At 45.8% G+C, this 20,468-nt stretch overlaps 1 protein-coding gene across 3 annotated transcripts in view; it reads right to left on the bottom strand.

Moving 5' to 3' along the window:
- The window catches only part of MEI1 (transcription coactivator), a 95,634-nt gene that overhangs the window by 10,518 nt on the left and 64,648 nt on the right, over nt 1-20,468 (bottom strand). The window contains exons 4-11 of one of the 3 annotated variants that reach the window (XM_087662295.1): nt 18,631-18,738; nt 17,935-18,079; nt 17,750-17,839; nt 16,770-16,865; nt 16,186-16,618; nt 15,479-15,621; nt 15,173-15,376; nt 13,973-14,127 (exon numbers count right to left, since the gene is read on the bottom strand). In XM_087662295.1, coding sequence (XP_087518421.1) covers nt 13,973-14,127; nt 15,173-15,376; nt 15,479-15,621; nt 16,186-16,618; nt 16,770-16,865; nt 17,750-17,839; nt 17,935-18,079; nt 18,631-18,738 — 1,374 coding nt within the window. Of the gene's footprint in view, nt 1-13,972; nt 14,128-15,148; nt 15,377-15,478; nt 15,622-16,185; nt 16,619-16,769; nt 16,866-17,749; nt 17,840-17,934; nt 18,080-18,630; nt 18,739-20,468 lie in introns of all 3 variants that reach the window. The other 2 variants (XM_087662294.1, XM_087662296.1) reach the window with 2 other exon arrangements.

Genomic DNA, 20,468 nt, shown 5'->3' with positions numbered 1-20,468 from the left:
TGGGCATCTAAAATAGCTCCGCCACCCATGCGTTTGGGGGTGCACACATGCGACCACGAGATCCAGGAAATACCTGCATGCAATGAGTCCTTCCATAGCATGAAGCGAATAGACTGAGTAAGAGCATTCAGAGTCGTAGTAGTCCAGGGCAACAATGGCAAGAAATATGTGAGCATGGGCAACATAATTATCTGGGCTACTTTGAGGCGAACATGGAAGGGCCAGGCCTGAGACTTCCAATACATAAACTTAGCCACCATTTTCTGAGAAATCCACTGCAGAAGCTGCTTTGGGGGAACATCAACACCCAAAGGGTATCCAAGATGCCGGACAATGGAGCCACGAGGAACAACCAGACCCTACCAGTCCAAGGACTGCAAATCCGACTCCGTACAGCTTAGAATGGCTGATTTGAGCGCATTGATACGAAGGCCTGACGCCTGACCAAAGAGACCCCAAACATCCAATGCTTTTCGAAGGTTATCCTTGTCCGCACGCAAAATCATAAAGGTATCATCCGCCAGGGATTGGCTAATGAAGTGCTGGCCTGTGGGAAGCGATAGTCCGGCCAACTGAGAAGAGGCGGCCATATGTGATAACATGGAAAGAACTGGATGTGTCGCAAGGGCAAAGAATAAAGGGCTCAAAGGGCACCCCTGTCTGACAGAACGGGCAAGGACAAAGGGCTCAGTAACACCTCCGTTCAGCATGACTCACGACGACGCTGCAGCACTAATGGTGTAGATTAGGCGAGACATCACTCTCTCTCTCTCTCTCTCTCTCTCTCTCTCTCTCTCTCTCTCTCTCTCTCTCTCTCTCTCTCTCTCTCTCTCTCTCTCTCTCTCTCTCTCTCTCTCTCTCTCTCTCTCTCTCTCTCTCTCTCTCTCTCTCTCTCTCTCTCTCTCTCTCTCTCTCTCTCTCTCTCTCTCTCTCTCTCTCTCTCTCTCTCTCTCTCTCTCTCTCTCTCTCTCTCTCTCTCTCTCTCTCTCTCTCTCTCTCTCTCTCTCTCTCTCTCTCTCTCTCTCTCTCTCTCTCTCTCTCTCTCTCTCTCTCTCTCTCTCTCTCTCTCTCTCTCTCTCTCTCTCTCTCTCTCTCTCTCTCTCTCTCTCTCTCTCTCTCTCTCTCTCTCTCTCTCTCTCTCTCTCTCTCTCTCTCTCTCTCTCTCTCTCTCTCTCTCTCTCTCTCTCTCTCTCTCTCTCTCTCTCTCTCTCTCTCTCTCTCTCTCTCTCTCTCTCTCTCTCTCTCTCTCTCTCTCTCTCTCTCTCTCTCTCTCTCTCTCTCTCTCTCTCTCTCTCTCTCTCTCTCTCTCTCTCTCTCTCTCTCTCTCTCTCTCTCTCTCTCTCTCTGGTTTGAGCTGCATGGCTTTAGCATGGACAAGTTACCCCCCTTCCAGTACTCCCTTGATGCACCATCTCTTGATCTGAGTAGGTTAGAGATCCGCAAGATCATTAGGATGGATCTTACCTAGTTGGATATCAGGCGGACATGGTTGCAAGAGCTAGAGACAAAGATGGCTTTCTACCGCGAGCATTTCCTTCATACTACAGATGATGGATTTATTGTCGCCCGAGATACATGGACACCCACCTTTCCCATGGGATCAGATGTACTATTGGCCAGTTGCGCACCTCCTCACATCAGCTAGAGATTGAGACTAGCAAATATAGATCCATCCCACCAGAGAAGCGCATGTACCAGATATGCCAATTAGAGCCAGAGACAGAGGAGCATTATATTTGCCGTTGCCCAACGTATTATGAGGTCCGTGGTAGTTTTCACTGTCTCTTTAAAGACGGATTTGGACCACTATCCAGAGTCATGGATTCTACCAATCAACAATGCCTTGGCCTCTTTCTTCTTGAGATACGACAACTTCGTGACATGTGCCTCAGGAGTACAGCTACTCCAGGACATCGAGACCCTTCACAAAGGAAGCTCACAGACTTCTTTGCAAAGGAGACTCAGAAGACTTCAATACAGTTACAGCCACAATCCACACGAGAGCCTCTCTCACCGCCACAGTCCACACGTAGACAATGAGTACTGATTGATCGAGCCGTTCAACTTAGCTGATCTAGACGTCCTAGGCCTCGACACAGACACCGACAACACCTTCATAGGCGGATACAGGGGATTATTGCTCGGGCTAGAGCTAGGTCCTCCATACCCACATGAGATTGTACCATTTGGAGCTCATTGTTACTAGATAGAGCTCTATGTTTTACACATAGCCATAGTTAGTTTCCTTTCTTATTTTGCTTTGTGCTACATACATATTTTGCCTAAACAATTGTACCATCATACACATGATTGTAACTCATGGTCTCAAAGGTCATTTTGACCTTTTGTAGACGTTAATATATCATTTCATTTCTCTCTCTCTCTCTCTCTCTCTCTCTCTCTCTCTCTCTCTCTCTCTCTCTCTCTCTCTCTGTAAATCTCTCTCTTTTTTTTGTAAATTCTCTCTCTCTCTCTCTCTCTCTCTCTCTCTCTCTCTCTCTCTCTCTCTCTCTCTCTCTCTCTCTCTCTCTCTCTCTCTCTCTCTCTCTCTCTCTCTCTCTCTCTCTCTCTCTCTCTCTCTCTCTCTCTCTCTCTCTTTTTGTAAATCTCTCTCTTTTTTTTGTAAATTCGTAAATCTCTCTCTTTTTTTTCGTAAAAGGTAATTGCATTAATTACGAAAAAAAGTACAAGATAACTTGATTACAAGATACATGACGCCAATCCAGGCCATCATGTAAAGAGGGGCTAAGTGCTACATGTTACAAAGTTATGGCAAGGGGGCAGATGAAATTGCCATAAGCCAGGGACGGAAGTCCTCCCTAGAGAGCAAATCAGAATGCCGGAGAAGATCTAACTGCCAATACAAAAGGCCCTTAAGCCTCGCAATATGTCGCTGAACATTATAGGCGGAGTCAAAAAGAAAAGCATTCCTAATGGTCCAGTTATGCCAACAGCCCCAATATCGAAGAAAATGATACATGAGTTTCATATGTGGCTGTGCAGGAGTGGGGTATTTGGGCTGCCCAAAAACCCAATCAAAGGGGCGCAGCGTGAATCCAACCGCTCCTTGCCAAATAGCCGACAAAAAGAACCAGACTTTTTTTGCGACAGGGCAAGAAATAAATCTGTGGCGTGCTGATTCCACCGCAGTGGTGCAAAAGAAACAGTTGCCATTGGAAATTCGTCGCTTGGAAAGAGCCGACGCAAGCGGAAGACCACCAATCATTACTCTCCAAAGAAATACTTTACATTTGAAGGGGGTCTTGTTCAACCAGCCCTCCATCACAGTTGCCCTCCACCAGGACCGGGATTTTCGTAGGCCCCATAAAGCATTGGCTTTGGTAAGTAACCATTGTTGATCTTTGATCAGAATATGATAAACTTGATTAGCAGAAGCTTTGCTTAAAGGCAGCCGGCCTTGTAGGTCCCAATCCTGCCAGGGATGATCTGAAGCAAGGGCAGGAAAGGGTTGTCTGCTCTGGAGCATCCGCAAAAGCTGTTCCCATAAAGGCCTATATCCCCGCGGAATCCTGTAAAGCCTCCTGGCTGTACGAAATGATATAAGCACATTGCGACTAGCGAGGGTGGCATCCGCGACCGAAGACAAGCCCAAACGAGCCATCCGGTTGAATTGTGGTCTAAGCTCATTTTTGCCTTCCCATGCAAGTAAACGCGAGACTGCCAATAATTCCAATTGAAAAGAATTCGTAGTCAAGCGATCCTCCGCTGGATGCCACTGAGCCTTTAGAAGGACCCGTTTCCAGGAAAATACCAAATGATTGAGCAGCGACGAAGAGGAACTGGAGAACCTCGAATCAGCATTAAGAACATGCCACCAAGAAGTCCGGATTTGGGTATTGCCATGTAGAAGCCCATGGCTCTCAAGGAAATAACGGGCTATATCGACCCATGGATGATGATCCGAGCACATGGCGCGGAAGAGAGACCAACGGAGTGCCTGCATGTGAGTTTGGGCATCTAAAATAGCTCCGCCACCCATGCGTTTAGGGGTGCAGGCATGCGACCACGAAATCCAGGAAATACCTGCATGCAATGAGTCCTTCTTCCATAGCATGAAGCGAATAGACTGAGTAAGAGCATTGAGAGTGGTAGTAGTCCAGGGCAACAATGGCAAAAAATATGTCAGCATTGGCAACATAATTGTCTGGGCCACTTTGAGACGAATATGGAAGGGCCAGGCTTGAGATTTCCAATACATAAACTTGGCCACCATTTTCTGAGAAATCCACTACAGAAGCTGCTTTGGTGGAACGTCGACACCCAAAGGATACCCAAGGTGCCTGACAATGGAGCCACGAGGAACAACCAGACCCTGCCAGTCCAAGGACTGCAAATCCGACTCCGTGCAGCTGAGAATGGCTGATTTGAGCGCATTGATGCGAAGGCCGGAGGCTTGCCCAAAGATGCCCCAAACATCCAATGCGCGCTTGAGGTTGTCCTTGTCCGCCCGCAGAATCATAAAAGTATCATCCGCCAGGGATTGGCTAATGAAGTGCTGTCCTGAAGGAAGCGACAGACCGGCCAACTGAGAAGAGGCTACCATATGGGATAACATGGAAAGAACTGGATGTGTCGCGAGGGCAAAGAATAGCGGGCTCAAAGGGCATCCTTGTCTGACAGAGCGGGCAAGTACAAATGGCTCAGTAACACCTCCGTTCAGCATGACTCGCGAAGATGCCGCAGCGCTAACGGTGTAGATTAGACGAGACATCCGGGGACCAAAGCCCATAGCCGACATAAGTTCAGCGACGAAAGACCAATCCAGATAGTCGAAAGCCTTTTCCAGGTCCAATTGAATCAGTACTACCTCCTGGTTAGAATGCCTTGCATAATCAATAGCTAGTTGAGCATTCAATACATTGTGCAGAATATTTCGGCCCTTAATGAAACCATACTGTAGAGGATGCACAATGGCCGGGAGATGCTTATGAAGCCGATTCGCCATTATTTTGGAAAAGATTTTGTACATTGAACCCATCAAAGAAATGGGGCGCCACTGTGTCAACGTAGATGGCGAAGGAACTTTTGGAAGCAGTTTAATAAGGCCTTCTTTCCATGAGGAAGGCATGATCCCGGTTTGCCACACCTGCTGAAACAAGGCCTGCAATGGTTTCGCCAGTTGGGTAGCAAAAGCTTCGAAGAACTCATTGGTGAGACCATCCCAACCCGGGCTTTTATCCTTGGGCAAATGTAACAAGACGTCCATAACCTCTGCCTCACAAATATCGGACTTCATAATAGCTTGCATGTCCTGCGGTAGCTGATTGCGGACCAGGTCATAAAAATCCGAACGGGCCTGAGTGATTTGATCTGAAGGTGGAGAAGTGGTGCCGAGAAGGTCACGGAAATAATTCCTGCACATCTGCACAATAGTCTGCGGATCCATGATAAGGTGACCTTCTGCATCCTCAAGTCTGGTCATATTCTCCCTAGCAGGAGAGGCGTGAAGAGCTCGAAAGAACTTATGGGTTTGACATGCATTATCTTGCAACGTCTCTGTCAGATGTTGCAGTTTGGCCTGCTGATATGATTTCAATTGGAATTCTTTAATAAGATCCGCCACTCGCATGGCCAGAGCGAGCAGAAAGGCATCATCCGGAGTGTCCACCAGCAGAGAACGAACCAAAGCCAGCATGTCCTCAGCTGCCTTGCGACGCTGCCGACAAAGAGAGGCATGGTGGATCCCATACTGCCGAGCAACCCGCTGCACATTAGAGAGCAATCGTTCAAATGACGCAGTGCCTTGAGAAGAGAAGTCGAAGAGAAATCTGTCGATCAATTGCTGCATATAGCCCTGAAAGATGGCATGCTTCAGGTACGACGAATTGAAACGCAACGGGAGTCTCTCTAGAAATTGCTTGAACGGGGCAATGGGTTGTGCAAGCAGCTCAAGCTGCAGAGGGAAATGGTCCGACAGGGCATATTGCTGCAATACTTTTATTTCGAGCAGCTCAGGAAGAAAATCATCATTCTGCATGATATATATACGATCCAATCTCGACCATGTTGTTGCATACTGGGCAGAATGGAAAGTAAACCCTGTAGAGGACGGGTGTAACCAGGACCAGAGATCTTGCTTGAGGACGTCAAGAGCCAACGCCTGCCACATACGACTTTCCGGCGTATCCATCACCGAATGCTCCGATGTGGACTGGGAGGAATCCACACACATATTGAAATCCCCCATGAAGAAGCCCCGTCTGCCAAGTGCCAAGGAGGCCTGCAAAGTTTGCCAAAGCGCCCGACGAGATAAGGAATCATTCGGAGCATAGAGGCCAAGTAGCCATAAGATTTCCCCTTCGAATATAATTTCAATCACCAAAAAACGGCCATGAACATCATTTTTAATCAGAACAGGCTGATATTTGTCATGGACAATCATGAGCACACCCGAATAATGCATGGCCTGTGACCCAGCATAAAACAGTCTAAAGCCATGGCAATCTACCACTTTTCCGGCTTCATCGTGACTCTTGTGCTCAACAGCGCACAGGACATCCCACTGATTTTCATGCAACACAGTCCACATAGCATGTTGCTTGTGGCGAGAACAAATTCCACGCACATTCCACGTGGCGATTTTCATGTATACTCAAAACAAAATCAGGTGCGAGGCCCTGCTTGCCTCGATTTGACTTTGTCAGCGAGAATGTCCAGGACTCCCTCGTCCAAGAAATCTGCCAACACTGCAAAAGAGTTTTGCGGACCAGATTTGGAAGTAGACGGCATATCTGCTGGCTTTGGGATGGACCGGGGATAACGACGGTCCCACGGGGTAATGACATTACCTCTGGTATCAAATGCCAGCTTAGCAGAGGGACCCTTAGAACGATCCGAAGACATTTTCCTGGCGGACTGATAACGAGGGCCAGAGGAAACCATAGCAGGAGCCGAGCGCTCAGAAGACTGCATTTCCTTCCTTCGCATGTATGTACGCATGGAATCTTGTGATGTAGTAGGCACATTGTTCTGCATGGCCGCAACAACCCTGTTGCCTTTTTTTGCACCTACTTCCACCCAATTAGTGGCGCTAGAATCCAGACCCGCAACCTGTTGTTTACCTTTGGCCAAAGCTTGGGGCTGATGGGTAGCATCCAGCGATGGAGCATCACACACCATCTCCTCCATGGGCGGCACAGCATGGCCATTATGGGAAGTGTGTTGCTGTTCCGGGCACTCGGCCATAAAGTGCCCCAATTGTCCACAGGAGAAGCAATGCCCTGCAAAATTGCCCCATTTCAAACGAAAGTGTAATGGGTGCATGCCAGGGCAATTGAGGCGTAACCAGGCAGGCCTTTTTCTTGCAGTGTCCCATAGCATACACAAGCGGTTGCGATTCACAGCCCGGAGACTGGGAGGGACCAGAACAGTGCCCACAACGGCCATAGCATCCTTCAATAGCGGCCAATAAACAGCCGGACAGTTTTTCACCTCGACCCAGACCGGGCATTCACGTTGCAGCAGACGCTGAAAATCTGCCATTGGACGCCATGGAACCACATGAACCAACCGGCGTTCAAAAAACAAAGGCAGTTTAGACAAGAGAGCAGCACGGTGCGTCTCTGATTTCAACAGGACCTCAAAAAAACCCCGGGAGCCAACAAAAATCTCTTCAACACAGTCCCCTTGTAGCAGATGTTGCAACCACTGGCGAATACGGGAAAGCAACGGGATTCGACCAGTGAAGAAAAGTATCACAGCGCGATCATAAAATACCGAAAAGGAGCGTAGGACAGTTTTTGGGTCCACGGTGGCATCCAGCACATCGTCAGGTGCAGAGTCGGAAAAGGCTTCCTGATTATGTTGAGCATAATCGCCAAGCAAAGTGTTTGCAAATTCCAGCAAGTGTTCCCAGTCCACTTCCTGAGAGTCCACCGAATCCGAAGCAACCTGGGCATAGGACCGATCCTGAGAAACGCCTATCTCTTCCGAAGCATGCTTGGTACGTTTACCCGCAGGCTGGATGTCAGGACCAGGGGGCATCTCTTCGTTGCACGGAACCATATCCTCAGGTTCCTCCGCATCAGAATCCAGGCCCAGTGCTGCCACTGTTTGATCTATGAAGTCCAGATCCAAACCAGCCATCGTAGATGATGATTTGATCTCGAATGAGGACTGACCCTCTGTTTTGCCGGCTCTCTCGCTTTCCCTTTTTTCTGTACAGAGGCGCTGTCCAGGGGTGCACTCAGCAAGGAGAGCTAATGAAAACCGAGGTTTACCTGTCTCCGTGCAGGGGCAGACAGGCGAAACACAGACCGGGCGGTCTCCACAGCAGGACGGGACAGGCTGGGATGCCGGGAAGGGGTCCGTCAGCAGCGTCCGGGAACAGGGCGTCAAGAGGATGCTATCATGAATAGGGCATCAGCGAGAGGGCAGCTGGGCGTTGACAGGGCGGCCAGAACAGAAGACGCTGGCGGCTCCAGGGGCAGGGCAACTGCTCCCGACGGCTCCAGGAGCAGGACGGCCTGAAGACGGCACCAGGGATGCCGCCAGCAGCGCAGGGCGCAGGCGCGACTGGTCGAAGGAGGCAGAGATGCAGGCCGCGATGGTGGTGACGACACGCGAACGCCTGGCGAACAGGGCCGACGACGAGCCTGAGGCGAACGCGGGGTGCCGACCTAAATCTCTCTCTCTCTCTCTCTCTCTCTCTCTCTCTCTCTCTCTCTCTCTCTCTCTCTCTCTCTCTCTCTCTCTCTCTCTCTCTCTCTCTCTCTCTCTCTCTCTCTCTCTCTCTCTCTCTCTCTCTCTCTCTCTTTTTCGTAAAAGGTAATTATATTAATTACGAAAAAAAAATACAAGATTACTGGATTACAAGATACATGATGAGACAAAGCCATCATGTGAAGAGGTTTTCTCTTTCTCTCTCTCTCTGTTTTTTCTGATTACAAGATACACGAGGGCCCTAGGCCAACGTGTGGGGAAGCCCCGTAGTAATGTACTGAAAAGGTTACACCAATCATGGCAACGACCCAGAGGCAATTGCCATATGCCACGGATGCAAATCCTCCCGAGGGAGCAAGTCGGAGTGTCGGATGATGTCTAGCTGCCAATGCAAGAGCCCTTTAAGCCTGGCAATATGTCGGGGTACATTAGAGGCCGAATCAAAGAGAAAAGCATTGCGCGTGGTCCAAATGTGCCACCATCCCCAATATCTGAAAAAGTGAAATAAGATCTTCTCATGCAACTGTGGCGGTGCGGGATACTTCGGGCGCACAAAAACCCAGTCGAAAGGAGATAGCGAGGATCCCACCACCGCACGCCAAATGTGCGACAAGAGTGACCAGATATTCTTGGCGAGCGGGCAAGAGAGAAAACGATGTCGGGCCGATTCCGCCGGTGTGGTACAGAAGAAACAATTGCCATTCGAGATGCGACGCTTGGCAAGGGCCGAGGCCAGAGGAAGACCACCAATCATCACCCGCCAAAGAAAAACCTTGCATTTGAAAGGTGTCTTATTTAGCCAGCCCTCCATCAGCGTTTTCTGCCACCATGACAGCGATTTCCGCAGGTCCCAAACAGTGTTAGCTTTCTCTCCCAGCCATTGGTGATCTTGAACAAGAAGATGATACACCTGATTAGTAGAGGCCTTTTCCAGACTCAGGCGGCCTGCAAGGTCCCAGTCCTGCCAAGGGCGATCCACAGTCAAGGCAGGAAAGGGTTGCCGACCCTGAAGCTTCGACGAAAGCTGCTCCCATAAATCACGGTATCCACGCGGGATCTTAAAGAGTCGTCGAGCAGTCCGAAATGATACGAGGACATTGCGAGTGGCAAGGGTAGCATCCGCAACCGACGTCACACCTAACCGGGCCATGCGATTAAATCTTGGTCTGAGTTGATGTTTATCTTCCCATGAAAGGAGTCTCGATACTGCCAACAATTCCAGCTGAAAGGAGTTGGTCTGCAAGCGGTCCCCTACTGGGTGCCAACGGGCCTTTTGGAGCACCACTTTCCAAGAGCCGACCAAGTGCAGTAACAAAGAGGAAGAGGGACTGGAAACACGAGAGTCAGCATTAAGGACATGCCACCAGGAGGCCCGAAGCCGTGTGTTGCCATGGCGGAGCCCGCTGTCCTCAAGAAAATAACGGGCTATGATGGTCCATGGGTGATGATCCACACACATGGCACGAAAAAGGGACCAACGGAGAGCTAACATATGAGTGTGTGCATCCAAAATAGCTCCTCCACCCATGCGCTTAGGGGTACATGCGTGGGACCATGAAATCCAGGAAATGCCGGCCTGCAGTGAATCCTTCTTCCATAGCATGAAACGGATGGGATGGGTGAGGGCCTTCAAAGTAGTAGGCGTCCATGGCAACAAAGGCAGGAAATACGTTAGCATTGGAAGCATGATTGTCTGGGCCACTTTGAGGCGGACATGGAATGGCCACGCTTGCGACTTCCAATACATAAACTTCGCCGCCAATTTTTGTGAAATCCACTCCAGCAGGGCTTTTGGCCGTACATCCACCCCCAATGGGTATCCAAGATGCCTGACAATGGAGCCACGGGAAACCACCTGGCCTTGCCAGCCTAAGGACTGCAAATCAGGCTCCGTACAACTGAGAATGGCTGACTTAAGGGCATTGATGCGAAGCCCAGAGGCCTGACCAAAGAGTGTCCAAACATCTAATGCCCTTCGAATGTTGTCCCTGTCCGCCTGCAAAATCATAAAGGTGTCATCAGCCAAAGATTGGCTAACGAAGTGCTGACCCAACGGAAGAGACAGCCCGGCCAGCTGAGCAGAGGCTGCCATGGAGGATAACATTGAAAGGACCGGGTGAGTCGCCAGGGCAAAGAAGAGAGGGCTCAAAGGACAACCCTGTCTGACCGAGCGTGCAAGGACAAATGGTTCTGTAACTCCACCATTAAGCATAACTCTGGAGGAAGCCTCAGCACTAATGGTGTAGATCAATAGGGACATTCGTGTACCAAAGCCCATAGCCGACATGAGGTCTGCAATGAAAGACCAGTCCACATAATCAAACGCCTTTTCCAAGTCCAATTGGATCAATACCACTTCCTGACCGGAGTGCCGCGCATAGTCAATAGCCATCTGCACATTTAAGATATTATGCAGAATGTTGCGGCCCTTAATGAAACCATATTGGAGAGGATGCACAATAGCTGGAAGGTGCTTGTGGAGCCGATTCGCCAGCACTTTGGAGTAGATTTTATACATGGAGCCCATCAAAGAGATTGGTCTCCAGTGTTGCAACTTTGACGGCGAAGGGACCTTTGGAATTAGTTTGATAAGGCCTTCTTTCCATGAGGAGGGCATGACCCCCGTTTCCCACACCTGCTGAAACATGGCCACCAATGGCTTCACCAACTGCGTGGCCGAGGTCTGAAAGAATTCATTAATGAGACCATCCCAGCCAGGACTTTTATCATTCGGCAGGTGCAACAAAACGTCCATAACCTCGTCCTCGCAAATATCCGTCTCCAAAGCGGCTTGCATATCAACTGGAACCTGCTGGCGGACCAGATGATAGAAGACCGAGCGGGCATGCGTAACCTGGCTAGAAGGCGAGGAAGAGGAACCAAGAAGTTCCATAAAATAGTTTCTGCACATAGTGACAATGGTCTGCGGATCCGTGACCATGCGACCTTCCGAATCCTGGAGTCTGGTCATATTTTCGCGAGCCGGAGACGCATGCAAGGCGCGAAAGAACTTATGAGACTGGCAGGCGCTATCTTGCATTGTGTCCGTCAAGTTGAGCAGTTTGGCCTGTTGATAAGATTTCAACTGAAACACTTGAATAAGATGGGCCAACCGCCTCTCCAGAGACAGCAGAAAATCATCATCAGGGGAATCCAGGAGCAAGGAACGGACCAAGGCCAGTAAGTCTTCTGCTGCATGTCGACGTCGGCGGCAAAGCGAGGCATGATGGATCCCATACTGGCGAGCAACCCGCTGCACATTAGAGAGCAGCCGTGCAAATGAAGGCCAACCCTCAGAGGCGAAGTCCAATAAGAACCTCTCAATCAGCTGCTGCATATAGCCCTGGAAAATTGAATGCTTCAAATAAGAGGAGTTGAAACGTAACGGGAGCCTATCCAGGAATTGCACAAAAGGTGCAATAGAGTGTGCTCGCATCTCAAGCTGGAGGGGGAAATTCTCTCTCTCTCTCTCTCTCTCTCTCTCTCTCTCTCTCTCTCTCTCTCTCTCTCTCTCTCTCTCTCTCTCTCTCTCTCTCTCTCTCTCTCTCTCTCTCTCTCTCTCTCTCTCTCTCTCTATATATATATATATATATATATATATATATATATATATATATATACACTCTTCAGTTTTTCAGTTTTCCATATTTTTCTTTTTCCATTTCAATTTATCATATAGACCTAGACATAATTCTGTTTTCTTCTCCAATGAGAGATGACGATACCAGTTGTATTAGTTACGGTCTCATAGGCCATTCTAGCCTTCTAGAGACATTAATAGATCTTTCTTTCTTTCTTTCTTTCTTTCTTTCTCCCAACTCTACCTGTTATGGGCCTTCTCACTTCCTACTTTGGAGCTTGTAACAGTAACCAGCTGGCCACATGGCAGGGCCCCAATCTTATTGGGTGTCTCAAACACCTGAATAATGGACGCCAACGCACATGAGGTGGAGACTGAGAATGGAAGAGCATTGTGCCCAATCTCTTGTACACTGAGTTATGATTTACACGTTCAAAATACTGGCATCAAATGCATCAACCAAATCTGGACGCCAAATCAGGTCAGCCAGTTTGATAAATGCTTGATCCCTTTTGGAGTGGAGCAACCGCTAATAGAATATCGCAAGATACTTACTGAGTACCATATTGATTACCCTTTATGAATAACATCCATGATCCTCCAAGTGAGGATATTATGCTATTCTAGACTTCTAGTATCCCTGGCCACCTAAATGCAAGACATTATGTTTTCTTTGCCAGTTGCCCCAGCTTCTCTCAAAAGAAGAAATTTGCAAACAGACTAATCCATGAATGCTTATCACACCTGAGGGAATGCCCAATGCAGAATCAAAAATGAAGGCATTCCTGGTCAGCCAAACGTGCCATAACCCCACCAACGAATAAAATGAAAGAGGATCTGCTCTTCCAAGGCACAATCTAGGAATCTGACCATATACCAGGCATTAGCCTTCAAATCCTGCTGAATCATCTGCCAAACTGTTAAAACACAGGACCACACCTTCTAGGCCACTATGCAAGTCTTTAATAAATCCAAACTTGTCTCCACACAAGCATACAAAATACACAATGCCCACAACTTATCTTCCTATCGCTCACTTAAGAGCAAGCAATGGGAATGTCTATGCTGGATAGACTCTAGAGGGACATCATGGAACAGTATTGATCCTCTTCTTCCAAAGCCTCTCAAATATTTGCCATACCGGAAAATATATCAGATCCCTAGTTTTTATTCCTCCCAACTATCTAGTGTTTCCTAGTTAGATGTTTCTTTTCAGTTATGTGTCCTTTACTCTATTTGGGGTCGTTCCTTGAATCCAAATGTATCTATTTTTGTCCCATAGGCTGATTCCACCTCTTGTAGATGTTAATACCTCTCTCCCTCCCTCCTCATTATGCCCATGCAGAAAGGACTAGTTATGATTATGACTGTATACATGTATGTATATGTTTACAAAGAAGATATACACACAGAGTTTATGCTGTAAGCTAGCTGTTTCTGTCCATACTGTGGACAGCAATGGAGGCAGTCAGACATCCAAATTTCTGTCAGAGTTATGGATCCGGCAAACTTCAGCATTTGACACAGTTGCCGATCCATTAGCTCTTTTTACAGGCTCTAGTCTGAGTGGCATTTGAATTTTCTGCACTTCTATGATCTTTTAAGTTGTAACTGTTTGTTTAATTCTCTATTAAGACCATGACTTGTTTCACACTTCAGTCCCACTAAAAGCTATTCTATAGAAGAAGGCAAATCACTTTGATTGCTAACCCTATCCATTGGAAAAGAGTCCCAGATTGTAAATCGGTATCCTTTGAAAATAGCCTCATTCTTCAGATTGTTTGCAATAACTGCCGCATCCTTTGTATCTGAAGGCAGAATAGTATCCCTGTGCTCCAACTTCCTCGTCAAAGATGCAGTAGGCCCTGTAACAAGAGTACACCTGTCATAGTTGAGTTGCAGCATGCTTGTACATGTTGAACCATGTGAACCAAGTTTACCTTATACCAACACCATTCTGTCCAACTTCTACACTCAACAAAGAAACTTAAAGAACACCATCAAACAGGTGCATGAACTCAACAGAGAAACTTAAGAACATTATTCATAACAGTTGCACACTTGACTGCTTAATTGAGTGCAAAGGCACAGATGGAACAGGCCAGTCACAGACAAAAGACACGGCTAACCAAGGGGACACGTGATGACATGGCAGTCCAACAAAGTTGCCATGTGCCAGGTCAGCAGCCAAGGGACCCTGTAAAGAGAAATCAAGATTCCCTCCCTAGCTGCGGGCAATGCTCCTCCGTTAAGACTAATATGGAGGAAGCAGTGAGCTCAAGTGAGCCACTCTACCTGCAATCTCCAGCCTCTGTGGTGAACAATTGATTGTACAGCATCATGAGGTGTAGTCCGAGCTGTGCCTCATTGCTGCACCTTTCTTACTGAATACTAGAAGTCTCCTTATTGATACAAACTCGTGTCCATTTCCACTGTGTGTATCTGATCTAAGTGTTGGTGTTGAATGAATGCCCCCTTGAAGGTTTATAACACGTGAGCAAATTAACAGGCACCAGTTCTATTATAATTTATAGTTTGTCTTTCTCACAAAATAGAATGAGCAGCTAATTACTGCCAAGAGTAACAAAAATTTTCAAAAAGAGCGCTCTCATATGCCTCTGTTAATGTGTTACCACTGCCCAATGTGCATGCATGCATGCATGTCCCTTGTAACTCAATTAGATGTGGCTCCTGTGTTTCACAATCTATTACAGATTTCGATACACATATGTCCTGATATCAACAAGTAATTACAATATGCCCTGCACAGGGGTGTGAAAAACACAAAGAGCAAATACAACCTACATTATGGATGTATGTCTCGATATCATGATACCACAAAATCATGCAAATGTATATGCATAAATTAAAAATGCATCCACCAACCCATATTAGAATGTGGCTTTTTACTGTCTGGGAAAAGTATTTCAGATGAAAGCTTTGATGTGTAGCTTTGATTTGTTGCTCCAAGCTCTCCAGATTTTATGCTGACATCCAGAATAGTGGGTCTCTCAGTAAGACTTAAGCTGCTTCCAAGTACAGAAGTTTGTGATAAGGACGATTGATGTCTCCCAGAAGACAGCATGGTCTCTGATTTATCACGTGAGCTGGAACCTGAACATTTTTTATTTTACAAACAAGAGAATTTGTCACTCTAATGATTTAATGTTGGACACAGTAGGTAGACATGCATCCAAAACACAGTAGAAGTCTTACCCTTCACAAAGAGAGAGTCAGATACAAGATGTCTTTGGCATATAACTACTTCCATTTTCTGTCTAGAACAATCTTCAAGCCAAGATGGCGTAAGAAGTTGGATGGTTTTCGCAGAGCTGTACTGCCTTAGCTCCTTCATTTCACTGTCACAACAACGACTGCCAGGTGACATGACATGCATTGTGCAATGCTCATTACTGAAATACTTTCTTGGGGGAAAAAAACTAACTGCAAATACACACTACATAAATACACCCTTTGTCAAGAACTCTACATGAAATAAAGTTTTTAAAGATTTTCAGTCAAAGCTCTGCCAAGGGAAACATAACCATCAATGACGTCAAAAGGTTTAAGTTATGCATTTTGATGTAAATGGCTAAAAAGGATTGTTGTTCAGAAGGCCTTTCAAGGGCAACTTGACTACTTATAGACATTAGGTGTCTAGAATTGTGTATCTACTGTATCTATAAAGAAACTGTAAATTATCACTAATGAAAGACATTAGGTGCCTGGAATTATACATCTATTGCATCCATAAGGAAACAGTAAATAATCACTAATGAAAGGATTGGACATTGAGATGCAGAATAAATGCTCGCTTTGAATCCTTATATTATATTTCAATGTATGCAACATGTGTTTACCTTATCCATATGTACATGAGAAACTAATGTGACTAGGAAATGTGATTCATTTTTCAGCAGTACCTATCTGTTGGTTTTCCAACAATAATATGAGTGACTTTATAATTGAACTCCATATGCCTTGTGCCTCCACCATCACGAACCATATTGATGTATTTCCTCAAATCCGTTACTGCGAACCCAGCAAAATAGATCCGACAGTCGGACAAATACATGTTGTCATCCTCACAAGCAAAGCTTTCTAGACCTTCTTGCAAAGAATGAGACCTTTCTTTGCAAAAAGGCTGTTCAGCTGTACTGCTCTCATTAGTAATTTCTGGTGCTTTGATCCCCTCAATTGACACGGTATTTGATATCGTTGATGGTGCAGATGATATTATGTGATCAGACTTCATGCTCTCTACGGGAGAAACTACAGGATGTCCAGAGAGTTGGGTGATTGTAACTGCATTCTCCTTTCCAGCACTTACTGGAAACGAATCTTCATCTAGACAAACTGCAAATAAAGTACAAACAGAGACATACTCATTTTACATAAAGCTCCATAGAGGAAATGTAAAACCTTGTTTTGTTAATTTTGTGGTGATAAGCTAATAAATGTATGAAGGAACTATAGATGGCCATTCGATTGGGTCATTGGTTCCAACCTTTCGTAGCCAAACACTGGCCAAACCAATATCTGTTTACAATCTTCACTGTACCCCACCTCCTTGCTACTTTAAATTTATCACCTTCTGGTAAGTGAAGGAATTAAGGAAGATGCAAGTTTTTGTCCAATGTCTAAACTTTGAAAGGGCAGAACATGAAACCCTATGTCTTTTGTTCTCAGCTAAATATTGCTATTAGGAAAATTCACGTCAAACCCTATGTTTTTGGTTATCAGCTAGATATTGCTGTTAGGAAAATTCAAATATGTTGTAGACTTTACTAAACCTGAACCGTGCAATCCAAGATACATAAACAATACATCTGATCAAATCGCCAAAGGTCAATATTTCACAGTAAGAAGAAGATGAAGCCTGGAAGACAACATCATACAGGTCTGCTCTTCCCATTTAACATGGTTTAAAAAGCTTTTGTTCAGTGCAAAAAGGATGATCATCTTTCTCTGCACAGTCTTCTCAAGTGTGCATTCCAAAGACTGTCCATTCCCACTTGTGGAAACCCGTGCCTAAGAATAGCTTTTCTAGAGGTCTACCACCTACAGTATCACAAAATACAGTTTCAAAGTCTCGGCAGGCCTCCACCACCTCACTTTGTAGTCAGTCTCTCATGGATCAGCTCTACAGAAAATCCAATTGGCACAGTTACAATGGTCATATTTGGTGCCCACTACATAATTTTGAGCACAGAATCAGTTTCCATAAATAACTACTTTTGAACCCAAGCTCTGCACTTGATCCCACTGAAAAGAAGGCATTGACAATGCACAATGCACACGCATCTACAAGGACTTAGTTTACACCATTCATCATAGCATACGGTATTGAAACTGGCAGCAAATCATTAGTGTGCCTATCCCACATTTGAGCGCACTGCAATCTTGCCACAGATAAACTACAGATGTGGACATCATGCTTCTGAAACCAACAAAGACAAGAAGCAAAACATGCAAGGAAGGATATGTAGGCTATCAAATGGGTGCACTTTCTTGTCAAGTCAGCAGAATAAATGCCACCATTCTTCAAGCAAGCATCTTCAATCTCCTTCCGTTCCTCTACATAAGAAGCAAAGTTACTTTAATCAAAATCAGTAATTACATATGTAGACATTAGTAGGAACCGAGTCACTTTGTTTAATAGCAACGCTTACCCAATGGGACATTGGTGGCACAGATTGTTAGCCCTGAGAATGGAGGCAACCTAAATGGTTCATGTGGAACAATCCGGTGCTCCCGCCAGCATTGAAACACCCAATCAACCTTAAGAATGGGCTTTCTTAAGCTGCTTACAGAGAACTGAAAATACAACATCTTGGTAGCCATTACTGCAATTAAAATAAATTCCTTTCTATTTCAGTAAATAAGACCCAAGAGATAGAAAGAGGCACAATAAGAATTTGCAAGGACATAGTAAGGGAAGTCAATGTACCAAAGACATGCACGTTTCTTTGAAATTTGAAACATGCCAGAACTTGACCACTTTGTCCCACCACCCAAAAAACAAAAAAAAGGTCATACAAGAATGAAACTATCTTGACTCCTAAATCTTTGCATTTATCACGCCATACATGACAACCACATTACAAGCTTTGGTCATCACAGAATTTTAGCTAACCCACTCAATCTGAGTAAGTTTCACCAGTCAATGCATTTTCACCGGTCAATGCAGAAATGTGTTAGTCAGTTCTCCAGAAATACAACAGTTAAAACAAGCATTTAGAATCTGTGTTAAAGAAAACAATGAACATAGTTTACAGACACAATTTTAATAGTCCCCCATGATGTGACAGCAAAACGTCCAAAATTTGAAACCTGAGCAGAAGCTTAAAACACTTAATTGTTTATACCTTGTATTTTGCAGCCAAAACATCCTTTGCAATAATGAAACTAGCATTAGTGAGTACTTTAGTCTCCAGTTCACCACACATCGCAGTCACGAGCCTCTCTAGCTCAAGCTGCAAGACAATATTGCTATCACCATCCAAAGATAAGGAGAGTTCAAATCTAATAGAAACTACCACTGCACTATTAGATTTTAAAAGAAGGTGAATCTACAAAGATATATGATCGGCCCTCTTGCCTTGAGACCCGACAATGCATGACTTGTCCAACCGGTGGCAAGCTTCTCTTCCAGATCTAGTTTACTCGACTTACTATGGAACAACCTCAGTACATCTACAATGGCACGATCTAGTTTACTGGACTTACTATGGACCAATCTCAGTACATCTACAATGGCACCTCCAGACTCCAAGAAAATTCGGTGCCACTGGGATATCATAGCCTAGATCCTCAAATAATCTCATGAGTAATGCCTATCACCAAGGGGGGCAAGGCCACCTAGCTCTCAGCTTTGTGGCTCTGTCAATGATCACCTGGGGTGGTCCTCTACTCAGTGGGGTGTGTTCAGGTGCTCTATACTTGTGCTGGTGGAACCTGTACTTGTAGTGGTCGGCCCTAAAGAAGAACCATGGAAATCTCTGATGTTTCTTGTCCTATGTACTCACTACTACCGAAACACACACACACACACACACACACACACACACACACACAAAGAAAGGCCAAATTCACCTATGAGACAAATTAATCTACAAATCCCTATTGATATCACCTATGGCAAGCTGAGCTACCCACCTAGCAGCTTTCCCTTGAAGTAGACCAATCTATAGTACAGCAGATACACCACAGAAGGTTAACAATAACAAGGCAGAGAAACGACTCCATCTTCACATGATGTGCTAATAAATGGGAGGGCACACTGTCATGGCAATCTAGAGGACTCGAGTTCACAGTAGCATAAGTTCTGACCAGCTAACAATCCTGATCATGTCTTGAAGAGCCTGCATTCAGATTCAGCACCATCAACAAGAGTTTCCAGGCAATGTCAGCAACCCACTACATCAATGGGCACAATGGAAGGGCAGACCAATAGATGTGAATTTTGGTAGCTGCTGAGGGTGGGTTTGACACTGGTGAATTATACAGCAGCACGCAATCAACACATCATCATCAAATGGCAGGGGCAAAAGAGATTTAAGTCCTCTTGGAGGCTCCATTTTGAAAATGAGCCTAAGGGGACACACAGACGCACACAAGCTAGATGCCTCATAGAGGCTCAATTTTGAAATTGAACCTAAGGAGAAAGGATATAGAATACAATGTCACTAAATTCGTCATTACATCAACAATAGGTCTTCTTTTTTTTTAACAACACCTTTAGGTGTAAATGTAGCTCAATTTTGAAATTGATCCAGAGCTGAGAAAAGCTAGAAGCCTCTTAGAGGCCCACTTTCTTAGAGGCTTAATTGAGCTTGAGCTTGAGGAGAGAGAGTAAATGTCCTAGAGAGGCTCAATTTTGAAATTCATCCAAAGCTGAGAAAAGCTAAAAGCCTCTTAGAGGCTGACTTTCTTAGAGGCTTAATTGAACTGGAGCTTGAGGAGAGGAAGTAAATGTCCTAGGGAGGCTCAACTTAGAAATTGAGCCGCCAACAAGGTCGTGGCGTAGTAGTTCGGGTGTGGGCCGAGTTTGAAATGTGCGTGAGTTCGAACCCTACGTCCCCCTTCCCCCTCTTGAGCTAATGTAAGCATTAAATACTGAATTTGCCACTTAAACAGCCCCAAAAATGCTTAATTAATCAAAACCCTAAAATGGTGTGTGGTTCGAGAGAGTTTTAAAATGGTG

The sequence above is a fragment of the Lygodium microphyllum genome, chromosome 21, assembly GCF_053477565.2.
Source record: "Lygodium microphyllum isolate KBCC chromosome 21, Lygodium_microphyllum_v1.1.10, whole genome shotgun sequence".
NCBI classification, from domain to species: Eukaryota; Viridiplantae; Streptophyta; class Polypodiopsida; order Schizaeales; family Lygodiaceae; genus Lygodium; species Lygodium microphyllum.
This window is presented reverse-complemented; position numbering and strand designations above follow the sequence as displayed.